Source organism: Musca vetustissima, unplaced genomic scaffold (assembly GCF_032173495.1).
Source record: "Musca vetustissima isolate MV318-11 ecotype Yass unplaced genomic scaffold, APGP_CSIRO_Mvet_v1 utg99262, whole genome shotgun sequence".
In the NCBI taxonomy this organism is placed as follows: Eukaryota; Metazoa; Arthropoda; class Insecta; order Diptera; family Muscidae; genus Musca; species Musca vetustissima.
Genome location: NW_026882276.1, coordinates 821 through 14171, shown reverse-complemented (window position 1 = coordinate 14171; position 13351 = coordinate 821). Strand labels below are relative to the sequence as shown.

General features: G+C 32.8%; 2 protein-coding genes across 2 annotated transcripts; one reads left to right on the top strand and one right to left on the bottom strand.

The window, feature by feature from the left end:
* Positions 1-5349: 5349 nt before the first annotated feature.
* On the top strand, positions 5350-11910 carry LOC133328505 (ADP-ribose glycohydrolase OARD1-like). The gene is made up of 3 exons (XM_061537069.1): positions 5350-5468; positions 11514-11688; positions 11752-11910. Exons 1-3 carry the CDS (start codon positions 5350-5352, stop codon positions 11908-11910), a joined length of 453 nt encoding a protein of 150 aa, XP_061393053.1.
* Positions 11911-11945: 35 nt separating this feature from the next.
* Positions 11946-12880, bottom strand: LOC133328506 (ADP-ribose glycohydrolase OARD1-like). The gene is made up of 2 exons (XM_061537070.1): positions 12584-12880; positions 11946-12092 (listed from the first exon to the last, which is right to left on the bottom strand). The coding sequence occupies exons 1-2, from the start codon at positions 12878-12880 to the stop codon at positions 11946-11948; spliced, it is 444 nt and encodes a 147-aa protein (XP_061393054.1).
* Positions 12881-13351: the final 471 nt, after the last annotated feature.

Sequence of the window (13351 nt, the reverse complement as noted above, 5' to 3'; positions counted from 1 at the left end):
CTTTTAGGTGCATTAAAAAATCCACAGTTGTCTTTTTTCGTAGAAATTGCGATGAAAAGCGATTTCAACTTGTTAACCTTTTTTTTATAATAGATTTTCTTGTGATCGAAATTTTGAGTATAAATGTGTACTAATTTTTTAATATATTTTCCTTAATTGAACTGAACTAACATGTACCACATCAGGGTCTATATAATAGGTCATCCAGTAAGGACAGCTGATATCTACATATTTTGTCAAACTATGTTCATTTGATTTGAATTCCAATAAAAAGCCATAGTATACATACACAAAAATGTCGAAACTAATTTTCTAAACAAAAATAAATTAGTTAAAATATGAAAAATATATTTCAAATCTTGGAAAAAACAATTGAATTGTTTTATAAAATATTGTGTGGCAACCAATTTGTTGTGGAAAATAAAAAATAGTTTCCAAATACGATTTTCGCTTCAAGTACAAATTTTGACAATAGATGATGTAAGTGCAGTGTTGTACTTTTGAACGAATTCGCCTTTTGAATGACCTGATATTTGGACCAAGGTATATTTAATAAGGTAGCCGCATCGGCCCAGCTGTTGGTGCAAATAAATGTCAAAAATGTTGTTGTAATGCTAAGGCAAAAAATTAAAAAAAAAAACAATATTATAAATGAAAATCTCCGAATTTCGAATAGCTTGTTTGGCAATACTTTTATTAACATTTTCTACAAAAAATTGTGTAAAAAAATCTTGTGAATTAGTTTGTTTTTGTAAAATATTTTTGACATATCAAAATACAACAACCGATGTTTGTTGTAGAAATTCGCCCATGTGGCTACCTTGTATGAGGCTAAACGCAACCAGAGAATCACGAGTCAGTGTCATACTTTTTCGCCGGAGTGAAAGAGTTAGAGTCTAAACGCAACCATAGGGTCTAGAGTCAGCGACAGTCGTTTGCCGTGTGTTTCTGAGTCTAAACGCAACCATAGAGTCTAGAGTCAGCGACAGTCGTTTGCCGTGTGTTTCTTATTGGCAACGGGAAATCGCGACGGCTGACGTTCGCGTCTAGCGGCATGACGCTAGAATAGATTTTATTTATTTTTGCTCAGCGTCATACTCAAAATTTCTCTCTCGCTCTCAATTGAGTTGCCATTTTTTATGTAAAAATCAACAGTGCTACCAAATTTCAATGAGAATTTATATCAAAACATATGGCAGTGCTGTTAAAAAAACAAATATTTTCAAAGATTGTTGACGTTTTTTTTTTAACAAATTAAAAATAAAATGGAAGAGAGAAATTTTGAGTATGACGCTGAGCAAAAATGAATAAAATCTATTCTAGCGTCATGCCACTAGACGCAAATGCATTTTGGAAAAATAGTTTATAGAAAAATATCCAGGGGGAATCAGGTATAAGAGAGGCATGTTAGCAATAATAACGGCAATACGCGATAATGTGTTTTTAAAATGTAAATAAAATCAGAGATCGGCACTCAAAATATATTTTTTATTTAATAAGCTTGCTATATAGCGCTTAGAATGTTTAATATTATTCGCTCTGTTGTTATGATATCGTAACACTATTGGAGTTTGTCGACGTATCAATTGTCCTATCTTTATAATTTTATGTCTTTGCCGTAAACAAAGACAAAAGTATAAAGATACGACATTTCATAAGTAAACAATTTTCAACAGATGGCTTTTCCCTCTGTTGTTATGATATCGTAACAACAGAGCGAACAATATTAAACGTTTTAAGTGCTTTATCTCAAGCTTATAAAATAAAAACGTATATTTTGAGTACATATCTCTGATGTTATTTATATTTTATACACACATTATCGCGTATTGGCGGTTCTATTCTTAACAAGCCTCTGTTATGCCTGTCTTTACCGTAAAGACTCGACAAAATACATTTTGACAAAAGCCATCTGTTGGAAATTGTTTACGTATCAATTGTCGTATCTTTATAATTTTATGTCTTTGTTTACGGTTTCTATGGCTTTGACCATACGTGTAAATGACCGATTTTAAACAGGAAATTACGATTTATCGTAAACGTAGCGTTACGATACATAAATCGTATAATTTTCCGCCTAAATGTATGCTTTATATTTAATGTCTTTGCCTTTAGCAAATATACAAACCATATTTTCCAATGCATAAACAGTAAATATGGATAATCTCCCTGTAGGAAATGGTAGTAAATCACTTCTGGCTTAATATTGGCATTGTCGCCAGGTGCTTTTTACTATTGACATTGTGGTTTTGTGAATGAACTATTGACATGCATCATATGTGACACTGCGTCACATATGAGAACATGGTCTGTCGTTTGTATATGTGGGTATAAGGTCACACATAGAAACCATGTCACTAGTAAATCTTTTATAATTTCTTTGCTCGCATTTTTTCTTCACCAATTCAATTCTTTAATCACTTTAAACTCGCAATTTTAACAAAAAGACCGCCAGCATTATTTGCAATAAAAGAATACTAAGAAGAAGCATAACCATGCTCAGCGGATTTACATATAACTTTTAATCATGGTTAAAGGCTGAATCAGGATTTATTTTCTTAATTAGGCTAAATTTACCGTGATTTGTCATACAAATTTAAATCGTCATGCGGTAGGGTTCATTTTAAATCATGATCGAAATCTTGATACTAATGAGATGCAACGCGGTTTTTTGTACCAAAAAATACAACTCTCTCACAACTGTTTTCACTTGTTATTTGATTAAAGGTATGTGTAAACAATTATTATTATTTCGTTAATCGAGTCGACTTTAAATCGTCTATGTAAATGTACTTTTAGGTGCATTAAAAAATCCACAGTTGTCTTTTTTCGTAGAAATTGCGATGAAAAGCGATTTCAACTTGTTAACCTTTTTTTTATAATAGATTTTCTTGTGATCGAAATTTTGAGTATAAATGTGTACTAATTTTTTAATATATTTTCCTTAATTGAACTGAACTAACATGTACCACATCAGGGTCTATATAATAGGTCATCCAGTAAGGACAGCTGATATCTACATATTTTGTCAAACTATGTTCATTTGATTTGAATTCCAATAAAAAGCCATAGTATACATACAAAAATGTCGAAACTAATTTTCTAAACAAAAATAAATTAGTTAAAATATGAAAAATATATTTCAAATCTTGGAAAAAACAATTGAATTGTTTTATAAAATATTGTGTGGCAACCAATTTGTTGTGGAAAATAAAAAATAGTTTCCAAATACGATTTTCGCTTCAAGTACAAATTTTGACAATAGATGATGTAAGTGCAGTGTTGTACTTTTGAACGAATTCGCCTTTTGAATGACCTGATATTTGGACCAAGGTATATTTAATAAGGTAGCCCAGCTGTTGGTGCAAATAAATGTCAAAAATGTTGTTGTAATGCTAAGGCAAAAAATTAAAAAAAAAAAACAATATTATAAATGAAAATCTCCGAATTTCGAATAGCTTGTTTGGCAATACTTTTATTAACATTTTCTACAAAAAATTGTGTAAAAAAATCTTGTGAATCTGTTTGTTTTTGTAAAATATTTTTGACATATCAAAATACAACAACCGATGTTTGTTGTAGAAATTCGCCCATGTGGCTACCTTGTATGAGGCTAAACGCAACCAGAGAATCACGAGTCAGTGTCATACTTTTTCGCCGGAGTGAAAGAGTTAGAGTCTAAACGCAACCATAGGGTCTAGAGTCAGCGACAGTCGTTTGCCGTGTGTTTCTGAGTCTAAACGCAACCATAGAGTCTAGAGTCAGCGACAGTCGTTTGCCGTGTGTTTCTTATTGGCAACGGGAAATCGCGACGGCTGACGTTCGCGTCTAGCGGCATGACGCTAGAATAGATTTTATTCATTTTTGCTCAGCGTCATACTCAAAATTTCTCTCTCGCTCTCAATTGAGTTGCCATTTTTTATGTAAAAATCAACAGTGCTACCAAATTTCAATGAGAATTTATATCAAAACATATGGCAGTGCTGTTAAAAAAACAAATATTTTCAAAGATTGTTGACGTTTTTTTTTTAACAAATTAAAAATAAAATGGAAGAGAGAAATTTTGAGTATGACGCTGAGCAAAAATGAATAAAATCTATTCTAGCGTCATGCCACTAGACGCAAACGTCAGCCGTCGCGATTTCCCCTTGCCAATAAGAAACACACGGCAAACGACTGTCGCTGACTCTATGGTTGCGTTTAGACTCTCATGCCGCTAGGCGTGAACGTCAGAGTCTAAACGCAACCAGAGAGTCACGAGTCAGCGACAAACGACTTTCGCTGACTCTAGACTCTATGGTTGCGTTTAGACTCTCAGCCGTCGAGATTTCCCGTTGCCAATAAGAGTCTAAACGCAATCATAGAGTCTAGAGTCAGCCACAGTCGTTTGCCGTGTGTTTCTTATTGGCAACGGGAAATCGCGACGGCTGACGTTCGCGTCTAGCGGCATGACGCTAGAATAGATTTTATTCATTTTTGCTCAGCGTCATACTCAAAATTTCTCTCTTGCTCTCAATTGAGTTGCCATATTTTAGGTAAAAATCAACAGTGCTACCAAATTTCAATGGGAATTTATATCAAAACATATGCCAGTGCTTAAAAAAAAAACAAATATTTTCAAGGGTTGTGTACGTTTTTTAACGAATTAATAATAAAATGGAAGAAAAATAATTTTTCAATAATTCTATCCAAGTTCCTTGACATTATTGTTTATTAAATAATAAATTGATTTTGGTTTGCACAACGTAAAATTTTCTGTCAGAAAATGAAAACAAAAAATTGACATTTTGTGCCGCTAACGCCAACTCTTTCGTTTGGTTTTCACGCGAAAAAGTATGACGCTGACTCGTGACTCTCTGGTTGCGTTTAGACTCTAAGAAACACACGACAAACGACTGTCGCTGACTCTAGTCTCTATGGTTGCGTTTAGACTCCATATCTACCTTGATTTGGACCATGATGCAATAATAAGGTGATGTATCAAAACAAAAACATGATTTGGACCATGGCACAATGAATAGGTAGTCCATTTAGAGCAGCTGATGTCTTGATTAACTGTCAAAGTGTTAAATTTTACTTGAATTCGATGTGCAATGCTGCCAAATTTTTGAAATATTATAAGGAAAAATTTGATAGATAATCGAGACAACAAAAATGTTTTTGTTTTGATACATCACCTTATTATTGCATCATGATTTGGACCAAATACCACATAAACTGGCCTAGCTCACACATTGTTTTCAGTGAATCGTTCAAGTGAACTAGTTCGTTTGTGAAACAAACGACTTCACACAATTGAACCCGCGTAAATCTTTTGAATGTATTTTGGTTATTTAATTTATTAAAATAATGAGCTTTTCCTTGAAGGAAATATATGGAGATTTGTTTTCCGCAGGGGAGGATTACTCAATGGCTCACTGTGTCGCCGCAGACCTCAGAATGGGGAAAGGCATCGCAGTAAAATTTCGGTAAGTTTTACGGACGACATTTACTATTACCATAGCGTATGTTGTATCAAATCCAGTTTGGGGGCAACAATGATATTAGTTCGGAAAAAGATTTGAATCAGCAATACAACTATCGTGGGAACGTTCGAAATAATTAGTTTTAAATGCAATTTAAGATAAAGGAGATAGGCGAAGTTTAAAACAGTGTAGAAACGATTATTTTAGCCATGTCAAAGTGTCTTCTGCGGCTTAATTCTAAATTAGTAAAAACGATCAGATTTTTCTAAAATTTTTTCCAGAGGTAGGTATTTTTACCCTAATTATGGGGATATATTTTTTTCTTGGGGGACGTACCCGGTTATTTGACCCGAAAGTTCGGGTACGGTACCCGGTTATATCCGGTTCTACAGATCCGGTTAAAATGGGTATCATTTTAAAAGTTATGATGGAGTTATCTCAAACCGTTTTGGAGATATAGTAAAAAAAAACTGGGTGTTGGTCACAGATTTTTTTGAAAAACTCTCTAAAAGTCGAACTTGGGTCCATTATAGTCCCTCTCCAACCCTGACTCAAATGATAGACTACATATTTCCAAAATGGTGCGATATGTGGCTGTATCTGTTGTGGATCAAAAGATATGGGCCTTAGAACCCTACAAAAACAAGGCAATTCTGTCGCGTAGCCGGTGTTGGTATCTGTTCATAGAAGAAAGTTTCAACCCCCGGCCGAAGGCCGGCAACACAAACAAATATTCTATTTAGAACGAGTTTCTGTCGCGTAGCTGGTGTTGGTGAAGTCCAGTCATCCCAAAAAAACTATTCTATTTAACAAGAGATTCTGTCGCGTAGCCGATGTTAGTATCTGTCCATAGGAGAAAGTCTTAAACCCCCGGCCGAAGGCCGACTACACAAACAATATTCTATTTAGAATGAGTTTCTGTCTCGTAGCCGGTGTTAGTATCTGTCCATAGGAGAAAGTCTTAAATCCCTGGCCAAAGGCCGGTCACCAAAAAAACACCATGCTATTAAAAAGGAGATTCTGTCATGTAAAACGATTTTCCTTGTTTTTATAGGATTCTAGGGCCCATATTTTTTGATCCAGAAAAGATACAGCCACATATCGCACCATTTGGGCGAAAACTAATTGATTCCCCTTTAAATAATAAACACAACCAAAACACAACACAGTTTATAATAGTTCCGTTCCAGAACCTAAAAGAATCTACTAATTTTACTAGTTTTGCTACTTTTTACTCGAAACCCGTTCCTGAACCCACAACACTGGTAAAACATTAGGTTCGTTCGTTTACTCAATAATTTGTACGAATTTGTACAAATTATTACAAAATGTTGTTCGTTTACCCAAAAGTACAGTAAAAGAGAGTGAATTGAGAGAGCAGATTTGACAGTTGTGTTACTGAGTATTTGTAAATTCTTACAAGGAAAATTTACTCAGTAAAAATTTTCTTGTACCAACAGCTGATATTTAATCAGCTGTTTTGTTATGTTTTGTAAACAAACAAAAAATTGTTCTCAAGAAAATTGATTGTTTTGTGAATTTTATTTTGATTTTCTATCATTAAATACTAAAATGGATGAAGAAAACGCAAGTATTCAAAAATAAGGTAATACAAGAGTAATTGGCGAACGATTTTTTAGGTTCCAAATTCAAACAAAAAAGTGTGCATCCCTAACATGTCTGGAACACCATCGGTTATGTCCACCCCCATATCAATTGGAGATACAGGAATAACAGGTCACAACCCTTTGGGGAACAAACAACATCAATTTCCCGCTTGTTATCCATTTTTCTAATAAAAATGCTGTTTTTTAGTTTGCGCCAATTTGTTTGTTGTTTTAATCAGCTGTGTCGAAACAATCTTTTTACTGGATGTTGTTCGTTTACTTTTTGCAGTTTTCTCTCTTGAAAAGGAAAAATTCGTATTTACTCTCTGCAAATTCTTACTGAGTAAATATTACTTGGAAAGTAAACGAACGAACCTATTGAATCAAATTTAAGAGAGGACAATACAAAATGGCGTTCTCTTTGTAAACTTTTTACTTTAGAAATTTAGCCGAGTAAAAATGGTAAACAGGAATGCCTACTTCTGATTAGCTGTCACGTTGATTTTGAAGTATTGCCATCTAATCATAGTTGGACAGACTTGAACACCAGCGTTGATGCGTTCTCTTAACATTTTTTGATGTTAAAACAAAAAAAAAAAAAAAACATTAATGAATTTTCATCCGAAACTTTTGTAATGAATTTATTTTTTGAACTTCCTTGGATATTATTTATGCTTAAAAATATTAAATTTAAGAAATTCCGAAGAATAATTCTTGTTTTTATTTTCCCTTAAACATTTTTTAAGAGAAATGTGTTTTATAAAAACAATATATCGTCATCATAAATGCAAACGGACGTAACTACACTTTTTCTAATTATACAGGAGAAGCAAAACACGTTATAAAATCTATAAAAATGGAGCATGGCTGGAAAAGAGCCGAATTAATTTTTTGAAAAAAAAAATATTATTTCTTTTTTTTTTTTGTTTTTAAAGGTTTTATGTCAGTTGTGTCCTTTTGACTTGCTATTTTCTGAAACAAAAGGACGTAATTACAACACAATTGTAGTACAACAAAGTGAATAAGTATCCGATTGAGACTAAAATTTGTACAGCGCACATACTTTTCCACCCAGTGGGGTACCGCTATGTGGAGGCCGATATATCTCATTTTCAATATCAAACATACATATATAAGTTCAGAGCTTTAGTTTTTACAGGAGAGTAGTTACGTCCGTTTGCATTAATAAAAACATACTATTGTAGTTACGTCCGTTTGAATTTCTTTAATTAAATCACTGTTTTTGTTTAAACATGTAGTTTGATTAGAGGAACAATAATCAAACAAAAAGTCAATTTCGAATTTTTCTGTAGTTACGTCCGTTTGTATTTATGATGACGATATGTAAATTAAAATTGAATTGAATGTTGACAAAATGTTTATATTTTCGTTTTGACATAATTTTGTATGTATAGGTTTCAAAATATGATTTGACAGCGAACTTTATACTCACCTGTGCTTACTGTCCGACCTTATAAAGACCTTGGAGACTACCTTGCATAATTATGCCATGCTTCTCATCTTTATAGGTTTTGTTGAACATCCGTATTACCCAAATACGCAAGGACCTTATTTACTTGTGTGTCAATTGAAAATGGCGAAAATGGATGAAAATATTTTCTTGATTAACCGAAAAATGTTAACAGTTATTAAAAAACATTTTATTTTTAAAATTTACAAAAAAGAGCAATTTCAAAATACGTATTGTCAATGTTGAAAATTTGCAACATTATTTTTGCGTATTTGGGTAGCATTCACTGAAATACGTGTATTTAACTTTTGAAGTGAATAAAATCGTACTTTTGAAGTGAATAAAATCAAACAAAAAGTCAATTTCGAATTTTTCTGTAGTTCCGTCCTTTTGTATAGGTTTCAAAATATGATTTGGCAGCGAACTTTATATTCACCTGTGCTTACTGTCCGACCTTATATATAATTATGCCATGCTTCTCATCTATATAGGTTTTGTTGAACATCCGTATTACCCAAATACGCAAGGACCTTATTTACTTGTGTGTCAATTGAAAGTGGCGAAAATGGATGAAAATATTTTCTTGATTAACCGAAAAATATTAACAGTTATTAAAAAAACATTTTATTTTTAAAATTTACAAAAAAGACAAATTTCAAAATACGCATTGTCAATGTTGAAAATTTTCAACATTATATTTTTGTACGCATTGCGTATTTGGGTAGCATTCACTGAAATACGTGTATTTAACTTTTGAAGTGAATAAAATCGTATGCATACGCATGAATTTAGGTACGACCCTCATACCTCATTTTTAAAAACTAATAAACAGTCGAGTACGGATATAGCGAACTAATAGGCACCAGGCAAATTAGTTCGTTATAGAAAGACTTCGTTATATCCAATGCAAGGCAAAACATAGACTTAGCCGAAAGAGTATATCTTCAGTCAGAAACTAGTAGGTTTTGTGTCATTTCTTAATCTCTTTTCTTCGATGAACCTGGCAATGCAGCTGACATTTTTATGAAGGTTGCCATACAATTTTTTGATTGTATTTGTTAGAAATACATACAATTCAAATATACAATTTTGCCATTCAACCGTTAGAAATGTTGTAATATGGTATTGAGTAGTTTATCATCTCTCCCTCTTGATTTTGATAGACATTATCCAATTAATCAAAAACAAACCATAAGGAAAGTAGTAAAGTCGGTCGGGGCCGAATATATGATACCCTTCACCACTTTGGGTATATTCATCAGATGGAATCCTAAAAGACGTCGCATTTTTGAAGGACCATTAACATGAAATTAAACATGTTATTCTGCAACATATACTAAATTTTGGTCACATATAGAGTTGCTTCTTACAATAGGACAAAATTATGTAAATAAATTTAAATCAAAATATCAAAATCTAAACCGATTTCATCGAAACTTGTCACATGTTAGGTTACACTTATTTCAATATGTTTTTTGCATTCGGCCACATCTTGAGTTCTTCATTTACTTATAAATACACATTTCGTGCAAATCGAAGGATATATAGGGACTTTGGTGCACCATTTACATAAAATCGGACAAAACTATATATGGAAGTTATATCTAAATCTGAACAGATTTTCTCGAAACTTGGCACACATCATTCTGGACCTAATTTAGTACTCTATGTCAAATTTCATGCAAATCGAAAGGTATATAAGGACTTTGGAGCACTATTTACATAAAATCGGGCAAAACTATATATGGGAGTTATACCTAACTCTGAACCGATTTTCTCGAAACTTGGCACACATCATTCTGGACCTAATTCAGTACTCTTTGTCAAATTTCGAGCAAATCGAATGCCATACAGCGACTTTGATGCACCATTTACCGTAAATCGGACGAAACTATATATGGGAGCTATATCTAAATCTGAACCGATTTTCTTGGCACACATCATTTTGGACCTAATTCAGTACTCTGTGCCAAATTTCGTGCAAATCGAAAGATATATAGGGACTTTGGTGCCCCATTTACCTTAAATCGGACGAAAATATATATGGGAGGTATATCTAAATCTGAACCGATTTTCTCGAAACTTGCCACACATCATTCTGGACCTAATTCAGTACTCTGTGCCAAATTTCGTGCAAATCGAAAGATATACAGGGACTTTGGTGCACCACTTACAACAAATCGGACGAAAATATATATGGGAGCTACTTCTAAATCTGAACCGATTTTTCCCAATTTCAATAGGGTTCGTCCTTGGGCCAAATAAGTGACTTGTGCCAAATTTCATCCAAATCGGATCATAAATGCGACCTGTACTTTGTTTACAATTTAACATCTACAGACGGACGGACGGACATGCATAAATCGACTCAGAAAGTGATTCTATGCATATTCTCAAGAGGAACCATGTGTCTATCTTGTTTCCTTTTGCCTGTTACAAACATATGCACAAAGACATAATACCATGTACCACAGTGTGGTGAAGGGTATAAAAACTGGATTGTGTATTAATTGTATTTTAATTAGGTTTTATAACGGATATATATACATATTTTAGAAACCCATATCCCTCTATACATATATTTAAGTTACTATATTTAATAATGCAATGAAATTTCGTTATTATATTATTTTGTTTTTGTTATATCTAATATTATAATTTTAAAGTAGATTACCATCCCTTTGACTTCCCCTAGAGTAGCCACAATCCTTCAGGTCGAAAGACAAATGCCCAGTCTTTCATAATTGAAATAATAAATAAGTAAAAATTTTAATTTCAAACTTTAGGCAGAAAAAAATTTATTCATTGCAAATATGGTTGTCGATAGTATATTAGCTCATATTAAGTTTTATTTGCTTCTGTTTTGCATACCGCTATTGTATTAATCATATATTTCGACTTTTACTTTTTTAAAATGACTAAAATGAACATCTGTTATAAATTTGTAAAATATTTTCTGTTTAATTAAAGGAGTAAATTTGGAAGTATTTCACTTTTACAAAAACAAAACGTTAAACCAGGAGGAGTGGCCATTTTACCTCATAATTCAAGATATATTTACAATTTAGTTACTAAGGAAACCAGCTGGGGAAAACCGACATATCAATTATTACACAGCTCATTAGTATCTATGAGAAATCACATGGCAAGTACAATTATATTCTAATACAATTTATTATTTAACATATATAAATAAAAATGTTGTTAGATCGAGCACGACGTGACTAAACTGGCAATGCCAAGGATTGGCTGTGGATTGGATGGATTGACGTGGCACAAAGTTAAAGATTTAATTGAAGAGGTATTTTCCAATGATCCCGTAAGCATCGTAATTTTCAATTATTCACCTACATCAATTTCTAAATAAATAAAATCACATATATCAAAATTGTATTTTATTTCCTACTTTGGTACAAAGTTGTATACCACGATTTGTACATTTTCATTTTTAAAAACTTCGATTAGTTCTGCATTTACTTTATCCCATTCGAGGCCATCAATACCGCATCCTATACGTGGCATGGCTAACTTTTCAACATTGTTGGATTTCTGTAAATATTAACTGGTAGTTATTCAATAAAAACAAGTTCGTGATTCAAATAAGCACTTTGCTTCTTGTAGAAATTTATACAATTTCAATATCTATGCGCCTAACGCCGTTTCCTGAGCTTTATTTCATGTCGGTGTATCTTTTTGTGTTGAAAAAATCATCTCGTGTTCAAAAAATTAGTCTATGTTTCGACATGAAAACGACGTAAAGCATTGGATGATATATTATAAATGATATATAACACAAAGTAAAATATTTTTTTGATATCAATTTGTTTGAGTTTTTGTTGTGTTTTTTTCTGTATATTGATAATGAAAAAGTCTTCCGTATTTTTATTATAGGAAATAAAAGTGAGCATACCATCGAATGTATTACATCAAAAATACTTCACGTATCTTCCTTCAGTTAGGCTAGGCGTTTATATAAAATGTTGTAATTATTGACAAGAAGCAAAATACTTTATTGATTCACTGTATGCATATCTTCATACCATGTGTTTACGCATTTCTTCCAGTGAACTTCGTAAACTACTATAGGTTGGTTTGTCCCAACTTTGGTCTTTAGTTACCAAATAATATATGAATCTCTTATTGTCTTTAAGTACAGCAACACCTCCGGTTTGAACAGCTTGTGCGAGTAGTTCATTAACTCTCCCATAGAGTTGCTTAAACTTCACAGCGATACCAGCTCCCATTCCAAAGTCAGCTGCCACACAGTGGGCTAATGAATACAAATCTGGAGCACTGAAGAGATCTCCTTCCATCTCTGTAATCTTGAAATTAGACATTCTTCGAGTATTGAAATGTGGCAAAGTGTTCGCTAAAAATAATGAAATGAAAAATTGTATTTTTATATATCTTCTAGCAAAAATTAGCATAAATAATAAATATATATATATATATATATATGTACTCATTGGAGCAGATATCTTCGTGTTGAGTTTCATATCACATTGCAGTGGTCAATCTCATTCTAAACTAATTTTAGTAAAAAAGTTTGCCTTTAGAAACAATTCCATACCTTTCCCACTGTTGTGTGTTGTCACATCGCGACAAATGCACACAACGATTTTGTTGGTGTTGCTAGTATACAGCAACAAACCAAACAGTTTAGCCGCGCCTGCGTCTACAACTTCATTAGTGTTGGCGGTTTATTTGGGATACCATTTGTATTTTGTTTTTAAAAAATAGTCAGGCTGAATCCCAGTTTGTTGTTGTTATAAAAAACAACTATTTATTAGTGGGGAATGTATGGCATT